At 39.5% G+C, this 25221-nt stretch overlaps 1 protein-coding gene across 1 annotated transcript in view; it reads right to left on the reverse strand.

The window, feature by feature from the left end:
* Positions 1-390: 390 nt before the first annotated feature.
* The window catches only part of LOC135464570 (uncharacterized), a 47978-nt gene continuing 23147 nt past the window's right edge, over positions 391-25221 (reverse strand). The window contains 13 exon segments of the mRNA XM_064741999.1: positions 391-752; positions 1929-3001; positions 3359-4247; positions 4744-4831; positions 5400-5576; positions 6037-6157; positions 7030-7137; positions 7503-7670; positions 8739-8977; positions 9255-9266; positions 9269-9291; positions 9731-9838; positions 10503-10599. Of these exon segments, the coding sequence (XP_064598069.1) occupies positions 569-752; positions 1929-3001; positions 3359-4247; positions 4744-4831; positions 5400-5576; positions 6037-6157; positions 7030-7137; positions 7503-7670; positions 8739-8977; positions 9255-9266; positions 9269-9291; positions 9731-9838; positions 10503-10599 (3287 nt within the window). The 3' untranslated portion in view covers positions 391-568.

Raw genomic sequence — 25221 nt, forward strand, 5'->3', positions numbered from 1 at the left:
TTAATGGTTGACAGAAAGTCTCGGCAACCTTTCCAATGATATGCTGCATGCATCTGAGCATGAAGGTTTTCAAATCTCCATCTGTGTCATCCATTCGAAGCTGGCAATGTCTGGTTGGTTGTGAGTTTTTGAATTCACAACCTGTTCGTCTACTGCTTCCACTGCTGATTGGTTACAAGCCAGTCACCTGACGCAGTGCACACTATCCCATGACCTACATCTAGCAGACTCTTCAGAGGTCCATGGGGATGCCCTCTTAAAGCCAAGGGCAGCAGAGGGCTACAGGGTTGCCATTTTGAAGCCAGGGGCAGGGCAGTAGTCATCACATGCTGCACACAGGCATCACCCTGTATTGCTTCTTTGAGTGACTGGGTGTGGGGGTTGGGGGGGGGGGGGGGGGGAGGGGAAATCGAAGTCCACCGCCAAACAGTTGTTTGGATATTGAGCACTGATGATCCATTGTATGATGGGATTGAAGACGGTTGACTTTGAGTTCCAACTATCCCAGATCCATCCCATCTCCCAGATTTTTCAAACCATGGCAGTATGCCTGACTTATCCGTCCCATTTAAGATACGGCCATCTCTTCGTTTTGGGGCTGCTTGGGACTGCCTAACTTCGGCATATTTTCAGACTTCACGACATGGACTCCATTTTCCATAGAGAGAGACCCCATAGGTGGTTGCCCTGGCAACTGCATCTTTGGCAAGTCTTCCAGGCTTTTTGACAGATTGAGCGGTTGACCAGCTTGTCTGAAAAATGAAAGAGACAAATCACTAAAAATCACTGTATTAAAAGACACAAAAGTGAAGAGCAACTTCATTTCCGCTTTCATGGTTTATATCCTGCTGCTATCGGTTTTGTGCAAGACAAGTTTTTGAGAACATTGTTATGTTAACGCCTTAGTGTCTTATTACTTGTATGTAAATGCACTACTTGATGAAATCATTATTCCATATAGTACACATTATCCTGTCAACACGATTCGATTTTTTTTTTTTTTTTTTTTTTGATTGGTGTTTTACGCCGTACTCAAGAATATTTCACTTATACGACGGCGGCCAGCATTATGGTGGGTGGAAACCGGGTACAGCCCGGGGGAAACCCACGACCATCCGCAGGTTGCTTGCAGACCTTCTCACGTACGGCCGCCAGCATGAGCTGGACTTGAACTCACAGCGACCGCATTGGTGAGAGACTCCTGGGTCATTACGCTGCGCTAGCGCTTTAACCGACTGAGCCACGGAGGCCCCCAACACGATTAGAAAAATTAAAACTAAGCGAACACAAATACATAATTCAATAAACACATCATTCTTTGCGAACTTTTGGAAATTGCTTACAAGAAGTGTATTTATGTCTTTCAGATTCAGAGCATTATCCTGTCTAAATTGCTATTAGAAGTATATTTTTCACAAAACAGTCTCTCATCCGAAATAAGAGAAAAAAAACTCTGAAACCTCTGCATCAGATTCCCTTAAAATTTTATTTTTAGTTCTTTTCAGCTAAACAGATGACAAAGCTGTCTCTGACATATGGGTGCGTCAAATTTAGCAGCTTTAATACTTTAAAATAATTTACCAATTATTATAATTCACAACACATGGGCCAATTCAACAAAGCCACGTCTGACTTGCACGAACAGTTTTCACGTCAAATATTTTCCCCACCTCATTTCATACATGAACACGTTATCTTAAGATAAATGTCTCAAAGTCACAACTTTTGACAAAGTTTCAAATTTTCACCTTGGTCAGAAATGGCTCCAGAATTACACATGACAAATGATATTCATTTCACACCAGATGATTTATAACAACCACAACAACTGCAGGAACAACAACAACAGCTACAGGAACAACAACAACAACAGCTACAACTAACTAAACAGAGGTACGAGAAAGTGACAATACGTACGGTATCCTTACCTAAGATGAGGCATACTGGAGCTGTACATCTGAGCTATATGGGGCATGCCGGGCACGGGCTGAGGGTATGCCCCCTGGGGCATCATGGGCGGCATGCCCGGCATTGCGGGGTAACGTAGTCCGTAGTACGGGGAGTAGAGTGGGATCTGTCGCGAGTACATGGGACTGGGTGCATACATCGTGTGGGGTGGCTGTGATGTCAGGACGGCTGTTGTTGGTGGGGCAGTGGACGCTGGCGCCTTTGCAGGTTCGCGTTTGGCGGAAGTCTTCTCGCCATTGTTGATTTTCATCAGGTTGTCCATGCTGTCGATCTTCTTCAACAATTTGTCTTTCAGACTCAGCATAGTCGTCTGGTGGACCTGCTCACGCAAGTTTTTCTCCTCAGCTTCGGTGAGAGGCTTGTTGCCACGGTTACCAAGCAGGCTGCCATCTTGGTTTGTCATGTTGCTGAGGACAGGGTTAGGCTTGGACATCGCCATGACGACCTGGGGTTCAGAGGTAACATGGGTGTCATACGCGCTCTGGGAGGTCCTGAGGGGCAAGCTGGCAACACTTGTGAAGGGTGTGGCTATTGCAGGAGGTGGCGCCTGAAGGTGGGCCATTAGTTGGGGGTGTGCCTCCGCGGCTGAGGGTTTTGCAGACTTCTCGCTGTCAGGCGAGGAGCTGGTGGAGGGCTGGTTGTCACTGGCGGAAGGGGAGGCAACTGTGGCAGCAGCACTCTCGTTCTTCTCCTTCTCCACATTAACGGGTGGCTGAGGAGATGTTTTCCGGAACTTGTCAAACTTTTTGTGGACAACACCGGAACTGAAATCACTGACAACAATCTTTGTGTCGCGCTTGGCCGCAGGTGCATCACCTTCACTCCCAGACTGCTCCTGGGCGGACAATGCTGGTGGTGAGATGCTCTCCACGGCACGGCTGCTATCCTGGGACATCCACGCCATTTTGGGCGTTTCTGTTTTTGAGGGACTTGCGTGAGAAAGTTGTGAGTGTACCTTATCTAGCGGGTTTGCTGCCAGCTGCGCAGTCAAGGTGGGCGCACTCAGACCAACCGAGGTCTGCACCCTCTGGAACTGCAACGACAACACGAGATAGTTCAACAATTAATTCAAGTACCTGTTACATGTACAACAACAACAGTGCATCAGCACAACCAACAGAGCCTTGTAAGTGAGGGCAATCAAACAGTATCAATAATACAAACATTTTTCCCAGATTTCTTGACAATTCATGATCTGAAGACTTGGACTTTTTACTTAATTTTTATGAATGGAATAGATACCAGCTTTTCAGATGTACTGGACTACTTTATATATATATATATATATATATATATATACTTTATATATGATGAAATTTCTTTTCTTTCTAATCAAGGCGAAATAAAATTTCTGCTGCCTTAAAACGATGCAAATGACATAGTTTCTCACCTTCTGAGAGTCCTCCAGACCAGTCTTAGCAGGACGTTTCCCAATGCCCCTGTAGAAAGCCTCAGGGGTCTGCAGATACTGGGCACCGCCTCGCTCTATCAGGAGAGCTTTCTCATGTCGATGCAGCCCGTAGGACGCCCCCACGCTGCCTCTGCGGGTGTCCGCGCTGTAAGGGGGCTGGATCCCATCCAGCAACAACCGCTCGCTTTCCATGGGGAGCGCTGTTGGGTGGAGATTTCGTGCTGCGCGCCCCTCACTGTTCAGGTGGAAGCTGTAGCATCGTCGGCGGATTTCATAATCCTTTTCAGCCATGGATCCTGATCGTGAGCGAGGATTGGGCGAACCGGGGGAGTACCTGTCCTTCCCGGGGACGGGGCTAGTGCGAGAGCTGCAGGCGCTAGAGTCGGGGGTGCTGCCCATCCCTAGGCGATTATACTGGTCGTCAGGGACAGGGCTACTGCACACGCTGCTCGACACCGATGGCGGGTTATAGTCATCATTCACGACTGCCCGTTTCTCCAGCTTATGACTCAGCTTATTCACCATTTTGGAAATGTATTCCTTGTCGAGGGTGTAGCGTCGTCGGTTGCCCTCGTCTATCACATGCAAGGAGCGACTCGGGCGAGACATGGTTTCACGGTCCAGCGTGTGACAGCGCTGACGTGGCTGGTCTGGCAGGTAACCGTAGAAGCCGCTGACTTCTTCACGATAAAATGTCCCGTAGGGCGTTTGCAGGACAAGTTTCTGGTGACTGTTACCTTCCATGGGCATACGCTGAGGGACAACAGGAACGGGAGGGGTTCCTAAGTTGAGGTCCACACCAGGGCGTGCCGGTATGGACAACGGGGCTGCCGATGGGGAGGACCCAAAGTTCAACAACATCTCATTTCTGAAATCAAATGATTTAAATGATATAGCTCAGATGATTAGCCAACAAACTGGAATAATGAAGAAATATTATTATCATATTAATAAATATATATGAATAGGTGATTGTGTATATGTGTGTTTGACACATATATGCTGAGAGGAAAGAAAATTCACGACATTTTCCATGAATTTCTATTTAATTTTCACAACACATGACCTTTTTCATGATAAGTGACATTTCTTCGTGACAATTCTGAGTTGTTTTTTTTTTCATGACAAGCAACCCTTTTAAATTTAGCACGGAAAAGCATCGGAAAATGAGGTCTTCAAAAACATAGTTCATAGCATCAAACTGCATGACCAATTGCGTCAAGAATTAATTAAATATCAGAGAAGATGCACATGCGATGTGACAAACAACAGACTTCAAACAATTCACAAGGAGAGAGTTACCTCCCCCTGCACCAAGGTGGAATAGTCGGAAATGGTGACACAAATAACACAATGATTCTTACGCTGGAGCTTCCGTTTCCATGGGAACATGCTCCTGTTTGACGCTGAACAGTGGATTTGTAAGTCTTTCTCCATCTTTAGACTGAGGACCTGGAAACAAAGACAATATCAATAGAAATCTATAAAATAATACATAAATAATCTATATTATGACTTCCATAGTTGAAAGTTGCTAAAAGGAAATTATATAACAAGAGTAGGTAAGATGAGACACTGTTTTCTCAAAAAATTTTCAACATAAGATATTAACGGCATAAAGGAGACCTGTGGTATTGCAGATGATTTTGGGCATTTGAAAAAAGGTTTGTAAATACATCCATCAGTCTTTCAGAATGTAGCATGTCAAGAGTACAAAAATCCAAGTATTCAAAAAAGATCCTTAGTTCTTCTGAATGTAGCGTACCAAAATTTATGGAGATGAATGCTTTTGAAGAGAAAATTTTGGGTATTCAATTATTTATTGGTTTATTTGATTGGTGTTTTACGCCGTACTCAAGAATATTTCACTTATATGACAGCGGCCAGCATTATGGCGAGAGGAGACCGGGCAGAGCCCGGGGGAAACCCACGACCATCCACAGGACTTGAACTCAGAGCAACCGCATTGGTGAAACGCTTCTGTGTCATTACGTTTTGGGCATTTGAAAAAGAATCTTACCTATAAGTTTTTCTGAATGTAGTGTGTTTAGGGTACGGAGATCTGTGGTTTTCATGAGGAGTTTCGCAAACAGCGTGGAATCGTCCATGTGAACCGAGTTGATCATGTTTTGTAACGCCTGTGTCAACTTATTCTGGATGCGCTCCACCTGCTCAATATTACGCAGCCCAGGACGATCTGCGCAGGTTAAAAAAGAAAAGAATGAAAAAATTATTCAGATTTTTGTTCAATACAAGAAGAAAGCCTATTCAAAACATTTGTTACAGCTTAGTCATCTCCAAATGTTTTACTCATGACACTGAACAAATGTATATCTCGTGGTAAGATTGAGCAGGCTGAAATGACACAAATATTATAGTGTATTTGCGAAAAAAAAAATCATTATAACAGGCAAATAAAGGCCAAAAATTGTTACCTTATGTGCTCAAACTTATATTTTTCCAGAATGTATATCATCTTACCTTCCAAGCAAACCTTAAAAATGAGTCCCAATACCTTAGTCTCTGATGAAATTTCAGGTCCAAGAGAGTATGTACAAGACAAACAAAAGCTTTGAACTCACAGTCTTACTGGTGGGGGCTACAATGGATGCAAATCAAAGGAAATAGATTCACTTCATAATATTTTGCAAACTCACCTGGAGCAAGTAATATGATTGATGAGAAGAGAGCCAGTTCATCCTCCGTCAAATTGAGCTTGCTGAACCGATCAGCGAAGTCAAACATGGAGTCTAAGAGAAATCCTGCACTTCCAGACACCTACAAACACAAATCATTCATTTAGTAAGTGACAAACACACAGGTTAACAAATTTAATTCAATTTAAAAAAATATATTTTATTTCAATATTACGTGCAACTTATAAAAAAGCTTCCACTTAAAACACGTACTTTGGCATGTATAACACAAAAGGGTAATTAAATATTAATGCTAAGTGCCTCGTGTTTTTTAAATGTTTTACTCTTTTGGTGATGTTTATTTTTTCAACCTTAGCAGTTTTAACTGCCTGTTTGAAGGCATTTGTGTTTTCTTCATCAGGAAAACACATTGAAGTTTTTTTTCTTAAGTGACTTATTTAAATGTAACACCACAATCAAAACTTTTTCACTTTTATGATGGCGTTTAGTTGAACGGGTGGAGGTAACCAGGATGCCCAGAGGTAAACCCCCGACCTTTGGTAGGTAACAGACAAACTTTCCCATTTGTGACATACAGACTTGCTTGCCTTTACTGATGGAAGACAAGTGGTCTTCAACAAACATTAGACTGTGCAAACGGCCATGTGAGTGTCATTGACAACCTATTGTTACCAAGGTCCACTGAGCAGTAAGAGCTGGAGTATTCATAAATCCCCTGTCCAAAGCTGGGATTAAAATACATTTAAGTTAAAAATACTAGTCAAAATATAACATGTTTCAAGCCTATGACATTTTAAAAAAACTACTTACTTAAAAAAATTACTTCTTATGAATTCACTTTTGATTATGTTCAGATATGTTTGGACAAATTTACACTAAAAGTTAATTTCCAAACAGAAAAAAAAATAATGTTACAAAAAAATGAGATTTGCATTATATACAAGACAGTGGAAGTTATCTTCCCTTGACACTGGTTATCTCCCATGAACTTACTGAGGCCTGTTGTCTTCTGAACAACTTTCCATTTGTAAACAACATAGTGTTCGTGGTTGGATCGAACAGGCTGACAAACCGCAACAACAGAACTTCAAAAGTCCCTGCCTGAAAATATAGATGTGTGTCTCAATGTTAAAACTTTTCACCGATGATGTTAAAGGGTCAAAAATAAGACATTATTGGTAGTTCTACACCACTGTCAAAACCTCAAAGTCATAATGTTATAATGAATGAGATTGCTGGAGCTGCTTTATAAAATTGTAAATAAAAAACTTTAAACTTTTTAAACCGCTGTTCGAAGTTACAGAGGGTCATACGAAACAATAGCTTTCTGTTGTTTCTATCTTTGTCTGGAGTGACTTCACCCAGGAATATATGGCATGACCCATTGCTAATGTTTCAGCGCAAATAACGCCGTGCTTTCAAAAGCTCTCTACAGGATTCTTAGTCCGAGCTGAAAAGTAACTTACCTTTAACAAGGTGACTTGGTCGTCCTGACTCAACATCTGGAACCCTGGAATGGCCTTAGCAAAGTCCACAACGCACTTGATAGCTGGAGTGAAGTACTCTGAGAAATCCTCCCATCTCTGTTTGTTGTCGTTGGCATCTGTGGTAGCGCTGACATTCAATGGACAGGCCTGCAAGGTGATTGGCAAAGTTATACTCCATTGCCGTCACACTATACCAACTTACCAAGAGAGATTATGAAGTTATGGAGATAAAATATTCTCTGTTAAGAGTGAGTGAGTGAGTGAGTGCTTGGGGTTTAACGTCGCACTCAACAATTTTTCAGTCTTACGACAACAACGGAATCCTTAGAGTGTATGTAATGTGCCTCCTTGCTGCGGGACGTATTTCCGCCACTCTTTTATCTAGAGCTGCTTCACTGAGATGGCTTACTGAAGGCAAGTAAGCTGCCCCGCCAGAGCCATTATACTGATACAGGTCAACCAGTTGTTGCACTATCCCCTTCATTCTGAACGCCAAGCGAGGAAGTTACATCTTCCTCTTTTAAGGTCTTAAGTGTGACTAAACCCAGGATTGACCCTGAATCTACTGCTCCCGAAGCGGACGCTCTACTAACTGTGTTATCATCTGTTAAGCATGTTTTTCTCCATGCATTCTACGCGTCTAAATCATTATGAACAATGTATTTCACTTTAAGTCTAGTTGTTTTTTTTTTTTTGGAAGTGAAGCATTTTGTTTTATTTAAACTCATTTATCCATTATAGGGTAACCTGGAAGTCTTTTGTGAAATCTGATTAATTTTTCATCAGGAAAAACTGATAAGGGCTGGCATCAAAATTATCATTTTTATGGCCTATATCAGTACTGAAGGTGCACAGTTACTGGCAAAAACCTCAAGTGAAATACAGTATTTGCCAAAATATGTGAATAGGACGTTTGTTTCTTTAAACATGGATATGGAGCATAACATATTTTCTTTTTGGTTTTTTGAAAGTTTACATCTACATGTATTTGCATGTGCCACACGTCATTTTCAAAACTGAATAATTGGTGCCTTGAATCATTTTTTTCTTAATTCTTCAAATTTTTTAATAAATTTGATATATATATATATATATATACATATAAATAGAAATTTGGACTTAAGAAAGCAAAACTTTTCCCAAAATCAGACTTTGTACAGTAGGACAGTTAAATGCTCGTCAATGTACTGCAATTTTTTACATGCTAGAACTTACCATATGGGCTGGACAGGTCATGAAGTCCCCCCTCTGGAATGCCTCTTGCCTTAACCTCTGAACTTTCTCCTGAGTGAATTCATTGGTCAGCTTGTGTGAGCTCACAACCGTGTGCACCAAATCACTTTCGTTTTCGAGGATTTCCGAGAGCACAGTGGAAACAGACTGAGAGTTGACCTTTTGCATCTGCTCCATTATCCTTGCCTTCTCCTTCTTTGGCACTCGGCCAAATCTCACAGCTGAAACAACAACAACAACAATGCAACCTGGTAACCGAGTGTACTTGATAGAGATAGAAATATCAAGGTCGAATGAGCGTTGCTTTTGTTTTTCTCTTTTTCACAGAAAATCATGTTGTTGGGGAAAACAACGGATAAAAAGGTTTCCAGTTCATGTTTTTTTAGCTCACACCTTCTGAGTTACAAACCATGCAGTGTGCAAACAGCAGTTGTTGGTAATTTCTTACATGCAAACAAAGTTCAAGGACTGCTCTAACAATTAAGAATTTTAACTTACCGTCCCTGGACATCCAACTGATATGCATTTTTTCAACCTTAAAGAAAAAAAAAATTACAACAAGGTCATGTATGATCTGAATGAAAACCATTTCCAACATATTTAATATTTTTAAAATTTTCAAGGAAATAATGTCTTGTAGAATAAGCAATATCATAAAGTTTAAGTCGATAAAATAAATTATTAGCACTAAACATAGGTATCATGCATAAAATACTTTAAAATTTCAGAAGTTACATGCGAACTCAGACTGACAGCTTTTGCAATTAAAAAAACACAGTGCATGTAGACATTAAAGACCCAAAAATTAGCATTAATTTTAAAAGAGAACTTATGAAGCAGTTCAACTTTTTTAAATTTCCTAATTTTGTGAATTGATCTCATTCCTAATTTGAAATTTTTTGGGTAAAAATAATCTGTATATTTACATGCACTGACCTCCATGTAAAACCACATGAATTATGTTTCAACTCTACCTGCAATACTGACATCTGTTACGATTAACTCGCATTATGTTACACTGTTGGTTTTTGAGACAAGGTCTGTACTGAATCTTCTGTTGTATGCTTCGACGGAAAAAATCCCTGCGCAAGACAAAAAAAAATAAAATAAACACATACATAAACTATTTGTCCTCAGCATCTTTCAATTAATTAGAGATTATTTTTCTTTCACAAAAATACAATTTTCATGATAAGATAAACACTGTAAATACACAGAATTGTTACATATATGCATATATAAATACATGTATGTAGAAATATGTTCTCAGAATGTATCTCACTATCACAACATTCTGAAAAGACATAGGACAGAGTATTTTAATTAATTAATTAATTAAGTAAGTAATTAATTTGATTGCTGTTTAACGCCACAATGAAGAATTTTTCACTTATACTATGGTAGTAATGGCAAAAACCATTTCATTTTTCCAATGTTGTGGATTCTCATAGCTCACAAATTTACATGACAGTGGAGATGAGTGAGGTATATATCCACCCTAATTCTTCAACCTTTCCAACTGCCTCTGCGACCAATATTTTGAAGCATTCTGAGCGAACCACGGGGTGTAGCGAAATAATTTGCACAGTTTTACGCAGCTTGCATCTTCAGTGACACAAACAAATCGTTACAGTGTCATTTTCATAAGAATTGCGTGCATAAATTCCACTGTAAAAAGTGCTTTAGATTGAAGATTTACAGTAGTTTTAGAAATGGTTTATTAATACAAAAGTTCAATAAAGTCACTTTCTTACCTTACAACCTTCACAGGCGTGGACGCCATAATGAAAACCACTGGCCTTATCCCCACATACCCGACACAGGACAGTCTCCCCGTCAAATTCTACAACATACAAAAAAGGTCAACTAATTAACGAATATTGAACAGTACAGAGAAAACGTGCTTGTTTCAAAAGCACTATCAGTGAGACGAGACTAAAATTTCAAGAGTTGCACCACAGGGTTGATCACACAAATTTTCCAAAAAGAGAGTTGCATCACCAAGTTGATCACACAGACACTAGAATGAGATTGTGTGACACATACAGCTCTCATTGTGTGTTGATAACACAATTAGTAGTCACAAAGAGTTGAATGATAATAAATTACATGTTTAATGACAGAAGAGTTGCGCCACCAAGAGAGTTGATCACAAAATGACACAATCAAAGTTGCGCCATATACTGTGTTGATCAAAACAACACATATATGTATGTATCACGATCACGAGAACAAGTCACGGTTCTAATCACGGGAACGAGTCACGGGACCATCTAATCACACAAACCACAGAATGTGAGATGCCCCACGGAGCAGAAGTGGGTACACTGTAATTACATGCAATAAAATAATTAAATTAATAATGACAGATGCATCACAATCGGAGTTGACCCCTGTCCCAAAAAACTTTACATAATTTGCATAAACTGATATAAAACATGCCATACCAAGTTGCAAGATCGCTGTACAAATCTTAAGAAACAGTTCAAAGCAAAAAAACCAAAGGAAGAATTTGCATCACAAGAAACTGCCTTCTCCATACCAATGACTCTCCGAGTTGCCGCAAAACCATCGTAGGAATAAAACTCTATCAGATTCGGTGGCCCGCTGCGAACATGGTATTCGGGAATTGTCATTAGGTATGACTCGAGGTGATTTCCTCGCCAAGTCATTCTGGTCGAAACGATAGTCAATTATCACCCGCAGTTTTTGGACAACTGATAATGAACAAAGATCCAGTAGTGTTTTTTTCACAAATATACATGTCCTAAGTACCTGTACACACAGAACAGCCTAGTAATCACAATGGGTAACAAATTAACACTCATCGTAGCGCACAAACTCAGCACTATCACCACCACGAAGTCTTGCCTCATTTCCCCCGAAACAATGAAACAAGCAGATTTATAAGAAACCAGGAAAACTATATATCAATACGTACTTTTGCAATTCGACTCTTCCACCCCAGAACATTGACCATAATGAGACCAAACTCGCACAAATAATTGCCCACATTAAAAATAAAAAGCAAGGGGCCACGAAGAGCATCGAAACCTTATTTGAGCGGCCTTTAAGACAGTTTAACTGTAATGAACTAATTGCCTTTGACAAATGAGGATGTGGCAGCGGCCATTTATCACCATAGCGACGCCGATGTCTCATTTCGGGGGTCCCAGGCGGAAGTCTACAGATACCTGAAACCTTCAAACAACTGTGTTTACTGGATTTGTGTTATAAACGTTGTCTTCGTGACACTTGCCTCCGCCCATGAAAAATGACTGGGTCGGGAATACGATATAATTAAGTCAGAAAACACCAAGGAGTTACCTTGGGCTGGCGGAAGGCGCAATCGACTCGTGAAAAAACTCCTGACGGCCAAAGACATTAACCATGACGCAAATTGAACCAGAGCGCGGAATATGTCAATTAAAGGCCTGTTCAGGACTCTACGAGATGTCACTAACAAATATGTTCGAAATCAGAGAAGCGGTCGCCATTTTTCCAGGTCATTAACACAAAGAAACTTTTGTACGTTGTTTAATCATATTCAAGCTTGTCTGCTTTTGTTATGTACAAGTAAACGAATGATACAATTACGGATCACTGGAAAAAATCGTAGATTCTGATGTATACATGTTTTTACATCTTACTGTCTCCTGAAGGATTACATTAGCCAACCTTGCGTTTAAAAGGAATAAATTTTCAGTCTTAATGTTAGAAACATGCTCTTCTGTTATTAACATTCACACAGTGAGAGCAAAGCTTTTGTGCAGACAATTATTTGTCAACGTCATTAAGAACATTAAGCGATAGTTTATACAAATAAACATTAAAAGATTTCTGATCATAAGAACCACAAGGCACTAGCCTCCATGAACAAAGTAAACATTTTTGTCTTTATTCTTTTTGTGAAACTGAAAGTACATGGATCCAAATAATGGTCTTGCAAGTCCCCAAATAATGGTCATTCAAGTGTCCAAACAAATGGTCATTCAAGTGCCCAAATAATGGTCATTCAAATGCCCAAATAATGGTCATTCAAATGACCAAAAAATGGTCATTCAAGTGCCCAAATAATGGTCATTCCAGTACCCAAATAATGGGCAAACAGGTATTTAATGAAAATGTTTTATTTCTCAAGTTAAAGAAAATTCTTCAGTGTGAGATCTAGTATTTGGGTTAATTCTTTCTTTATTTAATCAAGGCATTACAGATAGCACTCAAAAATGTAAAAGTTTAAAGCAGCTTAACATGTATGTATCGAGACATAGTTGAAATAAAATGCTGGACAAATTCAGGTGTAAGACAATCACCTGATCAATGTAACATAATGTTACATAAAAGTAGGCGATATACAATTCTGAGGCCATCTAACTTCAAATCCTGAAAATGACGATAAGTGTGACTCTACCGAACACATCATTATACAAATGATTAATGATAGAGTTCAGGTTTTAACAATGACGCCTGTGCTGAAATGTTAGGCATTAGGGGCCATTCTACGGGTACATCACGTACAATCAGATTTAAAACTGCCATGACACTTAATGCTCTTTTGCGCAAACAGTTTCCTGCTTATTCACATGGGCGGTCAGCACATATGTATATATTGTACATTTAGCACAATTTTTCAGGGTCATTTTCATCTTGGCCAGTGAGCGTTAATAAATTGCTCATTTTCAGACAAATGCCTACCCTACACTTGCCACATGCAACCATGGAGTTCATGACAAAATCTCCAATTTCGCCCACCTGGAGTGACAGGTGGCACTTTTGAAGTTGAACCCTGCTCAGTTAATTGTGTCTCATCTCACCCCTCCACTCCAGACCCTCCTGTATGACCTTAGAAAATCCGACATGTATCTGTGTCATTTACCCAGAAACCCACCAATGAAATGTGATCTACGATGCCTGCATGGGGCTCCCTGAGTGAGCATGAGGGGCGTGGAGAGAGAAATGTAGGTCACGGGGGATTAAAGTGGGACAATGTCTCTAGGCTCTATAAATACCAAACAATGTAAGCAAGTGATGTGTCGGAAACCATCAAGCGAACTATAATACATGTAGATTCCCCCCTCCGCCATTGCGGGGTTTGAAACAAACAAGAGGCACGCAAGGGATGATGCTGAAATACACTGCACTTTCATACGCCCACGTTTTGACACGCCAGCCAGCTAAAAACTATGAGGCATCAAGTAACCACCAGGCACTGTATTACTTTAGATCATTACTTTTTGAAAAAGTGAAAAAATTAGAAATGCATTAATTGATTTTGATAATTCAGATATGCAGGTCATGATAGAAATGCAAAATTAACTCAAAATAATTCATACAAATTCATATGCATATTGGGAAATAATTCACACGTGTGAATTAGTATAACAAAGGTGGTCTAAACTTTTGGGCCTTCCCCCCAGGTTCTTATCACCTACATAAACATGCACTTAAAGAGACCTATTTAAGAGAGGGGGAAAAAAAACAGATTGAACTGACCTACTAAAAGACAAACCTAGATTTCAAACTCCTTTATACCAAACTAAACTGTGTCAGTGAAGGCATTTGGACTTGGTAAAACCACCCTTTGTAAAACGAAATGGAGTAAACATACTTATAAAATGTCATTTCATTACATACATGTACGTGTACACTTTACATGTATTGTATACTTCATAAACAAGCAATGACCTTAGTTGAAAATAAGATACATGTATATGTAAATTAATAAACCCTTATCCTGCCAGCAAAACGTCAGCTTCTTGCTGAGACCGGACGTCCCCGATGAAAACGATCAGCTTGTTGTTACAAGATGCTTGCCTCCGCCATCCACATGCAGCAACAGACAGGCAACAAAAGGGCAAAATAATTGTAACGGCAAATGATTGGTTTAAAATGACGCTGCACGGCTTGGAAATAGAAACAAAGCTACCAAGTGGCGCCACACAAATTGATGCGGCGCTGGACCAGAACAACGCTGCGTATAGTAGAAGTAGTTATACATAACAAGCACTTAGCAGTGTTCTATTTTATGACGTCGTGGCGTGCAGTGGAAAATGGCCTTTTTCTGTAATGCATATGTCTAAATGCCCCCGGCAACAGACAGGTTAAGAAATATAAGTACACTTATACATGCACATGTACTTACATGCATGTACAGTTAAATTCTACTATGCTTCCATATTTTAAATTTAAGGGTCAATTTTTATGCATACCCATATAACTTTTCACGTTTTCTTTTTTTGATATTTTCCAAAGTGCTTAAATGATAGTTAGAAATCGTATTCAGATCCCTGGCATGTATGTACATGGTACATATCTATGTATCTAGACCGAAAAATAAATTATGTACATACGGGCATTTCATTAACGAATCAGATTGTTTGCGCTGTATATGTACCTCCACAATTAAATAATTAAGATGCAATGAATATATAATTTAACTGATACTCTTTCACATGCAAAAAATGACACAGGAAATATCTGTAGTTTGCGAAGATTTTAAATTCTGCGCAAAAATCGACACGCTCATAACCTATCACACCGATGTTTAAAAATCCCTGCTAAATGATCAACACTTCATAACTGTTCATATTTCATTACTTTAACCAAGTTACCAAAAAAAAAAGAAAAATTTCAAAAGAACATGTACCTATTCTACTTTACTAGCTAGAGCTACACAGCTAGCACTGAACAAGTGATTTGATCAAATCTTGAAATGGTGCATATTAAGTTTCTAAAAAAACACCTATTTGCACTTTGGCCAAATTGACATTTTTTCCTGAAAGAAATAGATAGAAAATAAGAGAATTAAGTCAGAATCAAACTATACTTTTCCTTTCTCTTTTTTCCAAAAAAAAAAAGCATTGTCTTAAAGTGAAACATACCAGATGCTTAACCCTTTCTTTCTCTACATACCAAAGTACACCATGCAACTTCTACAAGAGAATACATTAACCCAACCAGTTCACCTGTTATACTGTTTAAACCCATGACAGTCTCAGGTCAGAGTTGATTAAAACCCAGCCAAGTTCGTTAATGACATCAATCACTGCTGAATGAACCAAGCACCACCAGGTGTAAACTCCTTTAGCATTACAGTCAGTTGCATGAAAATGTCATCCCAGAAAAAAGCGTCTATCCCAAACCAGCTAAAAGAACAGGTTAGCCGGTTGACAATGATTTCAAACTTCTTCCACAAATCCTGGGAATTCACTCGAGTGCCACCTCTTCTGAAAAGTTTTGAAACAATCCAGTCCTTTGGGGGGGGGGGGGTCGATCCCCTTGACGTGTCCAGGAAAAACTCTGCCAGTCAAAAAAAAGTCTGAGAGTTTTTACGGCAAGTCTGATCTCTAAGTTCTATTCTATGTATGTGTACCCACACCAGAGTTGTCAACACACTGTACATATGTACTACAGTCAGTAACTCTTATAGTACCTGTAAACAGATTAAGTGAAGAACTACCCACACAACAATGAAGTTCATATGATGTCTAAAACCTAGAAATAAGAGTCAGTCCAGACCATGAGGGTCCAGTGGGATGGGGGCACATGTAAGTGCACTGTCAACAGTGCAGCTAGCAAACTTTTTCCATTTGCTTTTTTTTTTTAATGAAAGAAAACCAAATTCACAACTGCACCTGCTCTACTGATATAATTTTTGCAAATTTAAATTCAACTCGAACTTTTCAGCAAATTTTAGAACAAAGACGCAATCTGTGTAGGTGTAAGTATGAATCTAATCAAAGTCACATGACTCTCTCCTCGTGAGCCCCAACTCACCCACATTTTCACTGCTACAGCGAAAAATGAACTAGTAGGTCATGACCTTTAGCCTATAACTTATGACTTTTGGGCCTTGGAACATGAATAAACATGTTTATGGCTTGGGGGCAGAGTGTTGGTCAGTGCACTTAAAAACACTATAAATACATTTATTTAGTGTCCATGTTTCCTGGAGCTCAGGGTCAGTGCAACCTTTGACTTACATATTTGTCATGTCAGACTGAAAATACTCTCTCACTCTCTTGTAAAAGCCACCGAATGGTCTGTTTTCAATGTCCTCATTAGGAAGACGTCATCATAAAAAAAAACCCTCAGTGGCCACAAATCTGATGATAATCACCACAAGGTCACACAGATGGAAAATAAACGCTTAAGACAGAAATCTCATCCGAGGCTGATGAAGAAGGTTGTAAACTTGACTTAAATCTAGCAATATACTTCTGTCCACTTAGAATGAAGAAAAAGTCACATTTTAACAGGAACTGAGAAACTGGTTTCTTTTTTTTGTGGGGGGGGGGGGGGGGGTGGGGCTTTTTGTTTAAGAAATTTATCCTTACATGTGCATGTAATTCAACATTTGGAAGAACTCTACTTATAAATTGTACATGTATAATAAATGTTGACTTCACATTAAAAGCTGAAACAAATTAATTTATAGCTATATCAAGGTTAAGCTAACACTTATTTTATTTATTTGATTTGGGTTTCACACCATACTCAAGAATATTTCACTTCTACAACAGCAGCTGGCATTATGATAGGCACAGCCCAGAGGGAAACCCCTCCATCCTTTAAAGATGGTCAGCAGGTACAACCCCCTTCCCCCCACCCCCCACCCCCACCCCCTCCAATCGCTAGGCTCTGATTACCTGGACCCTTTGCTCTGAAAGTCTCTCCACCAGCTGACACATCCAATTCCATTTAGGTCAGTAAGAAAGAGGAAAGCTGGCCAAACTTATACAATCATGCCCTGCATGTGGCTATGTTCACAGGACACAGGTCAAGCCTATAGGAATCATTAACCCTAGTTATTTCCCTTCCCTCCAATCTCCTGGCCAGGAGGGTCAAACTAGCCATGGGTCAGACTGAGGGTCAAGATGGGGGATAAACTTGAAGGGCAACACAGTGACATGTGTTCAAAGCCTATGCTCTCTCCAATATCCAAGATCCTCCTCCCCCCCCCCCCCAAAAAAAAAACAAAAGGGACACGCACAAACACACAAAACTTAGTTAAGCTTTCTCTAGCAACTACATGTGCCAGCATTAATAAGTCTATGTACATTAAAATTAAGCCTTCACCCCCCCCCTTCCGACCCCACCCCCAATTCTAGAGCTTCTGTCTGCCCTCCATGACCTCTGAGGAGAAGTAGATCAATGTTGGGGTCATTTAACTAGCATTGCATAATACTGCTGGGGGCCAACAGTTTGTGGTAGCTATTTACATGCAGTCTGCTAATTAGCAATCTATATTTATCCATACTCTATGACAGAAGCCAAAGGAGCCAGCTGGCTGGAGTTCCCTTTGCATGCGGTGCTGGCATGCACATTATGCAAGTGTAGTCTGGGCAACTTGCAGGCATCATAAACAGAACAAATACATGTTGCTGAATGTTGACTACAATAGGCTGTACTAAACCACATCAAAACAGGTTTTTCAAAGCATCCCATGTAACTTTTGATAAAACTTATGTTTTCCATGTGAAAAAAAAAAAAATTGTTGCTTTCTTTCAGATGCAGTGGTTAGACCCTGAAAGACAATGACTAAACAACATTGCATCTAGGGCGTTTTCAGAGGCAAATAAATGCCACAAAATATTACTTTTTGTGCTAAAATTTATAACTTTCCAGTAGAATATCACCCCATGTTTCAAGCGAACTTCCAAACACTTTTCTTAATTTAATAGAACTCTCAGAATCAGGAAAAACAGTCAAGCTAGTACCGGAGGAAATTTAAGGTCATTCAGCGTAGGTAAAAAAAAATGACCCCCATACATGTTCTAAAGCCAGTACTTTTGATTCTACTAAAGTATGTAGGAAAAACCAAGATACAAAGTTGTGTAATCCGAGTCAATCAAGGACTAATCTATTCGGAATATACCCTCCTTTCCAAGGGACACAGTATTAAACTCAACAAGTTCTACTATAGAAAATAAAGGGACTACAGGGAAATCCTGTCAACTGATTTGTTGAGCACAACCAGAAAAAAAAAAACAGTATGTGCTCAGCGTAAAAAAAAAAAACGTGAGGGTTTTCTTTTTGCCAGCTTGGCTGCTGTTTGTTTAACACAAGAGTGACGCATGTGTTGATCACAGTTTTTAAGACGACCTTGAGTTCATAACTTATGTTTAGCCATTGTACAGATCACACGAACATTATTTCCCCTGATTACACATAGGCCTTATATTAACAGGGGGGACCTCTGTGGCTCAGTTGGTTAGCGGGGTAGCGCCGCGTAATGACCCAGGAGCCTCTCACCAATGCGGTCGCTGTGAGTTCAAGTCCAGTTCATGCTGGTTTCCTCTTCCGCCGTACGTGCGAAGGTCTGCCAGCAGCCTGTGAATCGTCATGGGTTTCCCAGGGGGCGCTGCCCGGTTTCCACCCACCATAATACTGGCCGCCGTCATATAAGTGAAATATTCTTGAGTGCAGCGTAAAACACCAATCAAATAAAATAAGTGAATATATTAACAGGTACTCCTACATGTACTTCAGGTTAATCAGAGGCCACTACTATTGACAGTTCTCGTTAATTAGTACAGGTAATTTTCTAGCATTACAGTTAGGTGATTCATGATATCAAAGGTAGATTACGTTCACCTCACTCACTCTTAGCTTTCTGGTGACTTTCCTTGACCAAATATAGATTTATTAATGTCATAAGCGTACACTCTAAAAGACCTCAAATTTCGCCCACAAAAGTGGGCATTTTTAAAGGCAAATAAATATTACAAAATATTATTTTCTGTGCTAAAACTTACAATTTTCTCGTAGAATATCACCCCGTGTGTCAAGGCAACTTCCAAACACTTTTCTAAACTTAATAGAACTCTCCGAACCAGGAAAAACAGTCAAGCTAGTCGTGAAGGAAATTTAAGGTCATTTAGGGTAAGTAGAAAAATTACCCGCATACATGTTTTAAAGCCAGCACTTTTAATTCTACTAAAGTATGTATCTAATGTTTTATTTATGCTAAAAAGTTAAAGAATGCTTTGTTGATCGATGGTTTGTTCACTTTTTTTACCGGGTCAATCTGTTGTGATGCAATGATGAAAGTTAAAAATTTCTTAGATAATTTTTTTTATTCTACAATTTACTTGCAGAACAGGTCAGCAGTTCTATAACGAACGATGCAATTCCATAACGAACAATGCAATTCTATAACGAACGATGCAATTCCATAACGAACGATGCCATACTAAATTAGGTTTTATGGGTAGCATTTTCAGACTAAAATTGTACATTAACTAAAAACATATACATGTACATGTACAATCTGGAGTGAACTGTGAGCCATGTGCGCGGAGAGAGGAAGAAATCAAATACGAGGCAAAGCCTGAACAAATGCCTTCCTCCTACATGTCTGTGTATAAAATTGTCGAGAACAAACATCAGGAGCAATGTAATCGACCTTCCCGTCTCGCATTCGTACCAAAACAACCTCCTCCGATCGAGAGGTGAAATAGTTTAAAAGATTTGTTTGGCTGAGCGTGTCAATGGAAGAAAGGAAACGAATGGCTTTGGACAGCTTTGTGTTTGTTTGCTCCGATTGCCAGCCGAGTGAAGGTTTTAGCTCAAACCCACTAGGTCAGTCTGGTGCGTCAAATCCCTAATGACCCGGCAGTGTACCCGTAAGTAAGACCCGCAGTGGGCCTGCCTGGGGTCAGAAGAGACAAAGGTTTAACAAAAGAATTTCCTTAAGCTTACTATGTGCTTTATACATACATGTACATTCAGGTAGCACAGAAATGAGGGGTATTTTTTGGTCCTGTAATCATTAGTCTAGGGTAGTGCATACCCTAAATAACATAAAACCTTGTCTATTACTAAGGTGCTCATTTTACCTGATCCTCGGAGTTCTGTTGATTTTTGATAGGTGCTTGGAAGGTATGAGGGCATCCTACTAGGAAAATGTCAATTTCAGCACCAGAGGTAATATCTCATGGTATTTACTTGCCTCCAAAAATGATCTTTTGTGGTTGAATTTTTAGGTCATTTAAGATGTATGAAAATCTGTTTTTACCGCATTTACTCAGTTGTCAATTTCTCTGTAGAGCGAAATGGCATTAAACAAAAAAGCAAAATTCTCCATGTTGTTAAAAAGTGCCAAATCAAGTTCTCTAAATATCTAAATTCCACACTATGCAATGCACTTGAACTCAAATCTAGAGCCCAATGGCTGTGAAATTCCTGTTCTTCTACATTTAATGACCAATTAATGAATTCTTCTAAACTAATGACCAATTGTCTTCTAGTACAATTCATTGGTCTTCTCCACCCACAAAGGACCCATCAGTTATTCTGTCTGTAATGGAGGACCAGGCCCCCACCTCGTTATGACATGACTTTAAAGAGAATGCATTGCACCAAAACGTCATATTAAGATATACTGTAAGATTATAGGCACTTTCCCCCGATATTTTTTTGCAACTAAGTCGTTACCATTTCTATTTGTTAGGTTTGTATGAGTGTGAAAATCTTCATTATTTGTATGACTGGCATTGTGCTTTAATTTATTGGCAGTATATAATATAAATTTAAAGTGTTTCTGAACACTAGCTGTTCTCGTCATTGTTGTATTTCATTCTATAAGGCGGATCCGAAGCTAGAGACCATGTGATCTCTTCAGCAACAAACGGCGTGGGTGACCAAAATGGTCCTCCAAACGTTATTGTATAGGAAAATGCCTATTTTCGAATCGCTGTCAGAGATCTTGTACCCACTGGATTTGTATAATTTTCAGCTATCCACATAGCTTAATTATTTCTGCAGAGCTTTGGTGGTGTTATTTTGTACATCTAGGCCTTACTGGTCGCTAGCAAAGTGGCAAAAAGTGACCTTTTCTTCAATGCCTTAACACAGGGCGGCCATTTTGTTTTGACACAAAAGAGTGGTTATACTTAGGTGAAACTATTTCAGGGAATTTCTTCACTTCTTGTTCATGCCTCTATAATGGGCCTCTGGCAATTCTCACCAGTAGACCCCATGAAAACGAAAAGACTATCTTTATCAAAACCAGTACACAGGTGAAGAATTCATGCTACATGTTGATTATATTATGTATCGGCTTGAAAGCAACACTTAGAAACCTGCACTGTACATCACTCCTTGGAAATGAACATATGATCCTATTTTTGTGTACAAGAACAATGGACCAATGGTGACGCAGCTAAATCTATTCTACAGAAAACACCTGTAACTTCATACAGTGCTTATCCCATAACTTTGACAATTTGTCACATTATCTCTCACTCCCAGCCTCTTTCCCTCCCACTCACATCGTGTAACACACCCCCACAGGCCACATCAACTACAGGTACACTTGGTTCATGGCGTTACCAAGCCACGAGGTTTGTTACCTACATAAAATTAGCCAGAATTTGAAATCGAGCCTTCACCCATTTCCAATTTTCACCTATTTTCCCTATCTCTCCCATGTTAATTTTGTCAAGATGTCGCAAATTGCACTGAGACACCCCTCCTGGTTAAACCTATGCTGTTACCTTACATGTACAAATTAGTTGTGTACCAATATTGCTCATATGTTTAGCAAGACTTTGAAATCAGGCCTTCTCCTTTCCAATGTTCTCCTACTTTCCCTGTCTCCCATGTTAATTTTGACAGAATAGGGTATATGAAAGACACAGAGACAAGTGCCCTACTCTGGCTAAACATATGGTCACCTAGATGCTGAAAGGCAGCCTTGATTACCTTACAAGTCTTGATCCGTTCTGTTTCAATCACCCATGAACCATCACGTACAGAGGTATCAAATATTCCTAAGTACGAAATTAACTGTACAGTGTACACATGCAACGACTGGCCATCCAAAGCTGTGGCAGAAAGACGTAGATATGTGGGTTTTGTTGTAAATTATAGAGAACTGAAAGCTACTGGATTTCTTAACCTAAGCTGATCCCTTGACCAAACTACCCCTCACTCGGACAATCTATAAATCATATTTCACACAACCCCTCCTACCCACTAAAAAGGACTCTGAGCATTACTCAAGAAAAAAAAACTACAACAAAAAAAAAAACGATGCAATTTGTCGTTACATGTCAAATTTTACTTAAAAAAATTCCCTTGGTCCCCAATCCTTACAAAAAAGAAAAAAAAAAGACAACTTCCATCAGGCATATCCTAATTATAGGGTCAGTTTAAGAAAAATAAACGTTCTACAAACATTCAGGATGGTCCAGTAGATGGTACATGTAAATGTCTTCACACATCTTCAAATGCAACTTTGAAAACCATTACATCTAGATGCCAGAAAAGAAAGAAAAAAAACTGACTGTGGTGTACGAAGTTTAGGTAGCATACAAAGTTCATCAATAAAAATCTTATAAGATAATATAATAATTATCTTGTGAAAACTAATAATTTCCACCTACCAATGACGACCATCTTGGGGACTGGTATATGGCTAATGAAGCCTCCGTTATAGACAGGCATGAAGGTAAAGTAGTTCCCACGGCACCGTAACACATACAAAATAGTTCCCAACTACGGGAGCAAAAGGTAGGTAGTATCCCGTCAAAATATCAGCACAAACTGACGCGTACTGGGTGCACCACTCCAATATAGCTCAGACTCGTAAAATACGCTGCATTGTTTCAGCGCATCGATTTGACCGGCATTTCGGCTTTATGAGTCTGTCCTCTTGGTGCATCTGCAGTGCTGTTGAAACAACAGGCGAAGCGTGAGTGGGCAGGGGGAAGGAGGCATTACTCGTAGGTTTGACGGTTACACTTTAAAGATCTGGGTGCAAATAAAAAGCGGAGAGCAGTGCAGTGCAAACACTCCGTGGTGTTATCTGCACTGCTGCATTCCAGCAGGGTTTGGGGCCACAGGGTTTGTTTGCTTGGACTCGTTTCTAGAGCTCAAGGTCTTGGGGATTCGATTGGAATGGGAGAAAAGCGAACCCAGAGACCTGTGGGCTTGTACAGGTGCAACGACAACACAACATCATTCCCCACACAGCTTTGATCCCACACAAAGGAAGTAGGAAGTCTTCATAGGTCAAAAACATCAGCCATTGTTTTCTCGGTGCAGATGACTGATAATCTGTCGTACAGGTGCCAAATCTTAAAACACACATGAACTTAAACTTCATAACCCCCCTCCCCCCTTCGTTTATTGATAAAAGGTCATGTTTGATGGGTCACTAACTTGTACATCACAAGATTATCAAAAGTTGTACAATACTGTATTTGACGACAGGTTTGGGTAAGTAGAAGTGCCCTTTCACATACATGAACACCAAAGCCTTAAAATGACACTTTGGGTGCAAAGATTTTCTGATACGAAAAAAAAAAAAAATTCTTAAGTGGCCCTACCAGGTGGATGAATCAATCAGAATCAAGCAAAATGTGTCTAACACAGCATCAAAACATGCTAAACTTTAGGAGAAATACACCTCTTACATATAATTGCTTTAACATTTCCTTATTTAGATAAGTAGAGTACAGTCATATATGTGCACAAGATGGTGGCTCCATCAACACACATTATCAAATTACATACTAAGTGCACATTTAGTATGATACTAAAGTGTTTTGATCTATCGCTTAAACATACCCATGTTTAAATATTTTTATACATAATTTAAGTAAGAATTATCAATAATGACAGCGAAATTTATAGCTTAAAAAATAAAATTACAACCAACCAGGTGTGATGAATGGGATGTGACCTTCTGCCAGAGCTAGATTTGAACCTGCGACCTCACATGTGAAAGACCAATTAACTCACAGAGGAAGTCATTGGTTTGCCCTGCCTGTAATGCCCATGCATACATTGTATATATATATATATATATATATATATTATGTTCTTAAATGCAACTTAATTGCATTGTTTCCAAGGAATGACTTTCTTGTATATTAAGCTTTATGAAGATCTTACTAATACCAGTAGAGTCTTGAGTACAGCATAAAACTTACAATCAAATAAACAAGTGCTAATCTTATCAACGATGCAAACACAGGTCAGTTCCCTAAATCAGATTATTTGAGAGTACAAACAGTCTTTGCAAATATTTTCTCCTAAGCCGTTAAACATACCTAATCTAGTAAATTAAGTTGATAAGACTTCTTTATTAATGAACTCCATTGTGACATTTAATCTGACTTACAACTTAACACAACCCACAATGAAGAAGGTTAAAACTACATGTAAACATAGTAGCTTTATATATAATTGCTCCAATCAGCCTACATGGCTAAATTAGGCAGGTCCCAAAATCCCACAAATAAGATCACCATGCATGAGTTCTCCTCTTGACCTTACAGCACAGAGGTCAAATGGGAAAGGTCAAGGGTCAGTGGTGTTTTGGGCACCAAGGTGGACTGAAAAGGCCAAAGAGGTCATGAAGAGGTGACTGATGTGAAGGGATGGGCTGAGCTGTCAATCAGAGGTTGCTATGACAACAAATCAAAGCTCACCCCTTTAGACTGCTCTACATTGT

This window comes from Liolophura sinensis, chromosome 4, assembly GCF_032854445.1.
Source record: "Liolophura sinensis isolate JHLJ2023 chromosome 4, CUHK_Ljap_v2, whole genome shotgun sequence".
In the NCBI taxonomy this organism is placed as follows: Eukaryota; Metazoa; Mollusca; class Polyplacophora; order Chitonida; family Chitonidae; genus Liolophura; species Liolophura sinensis.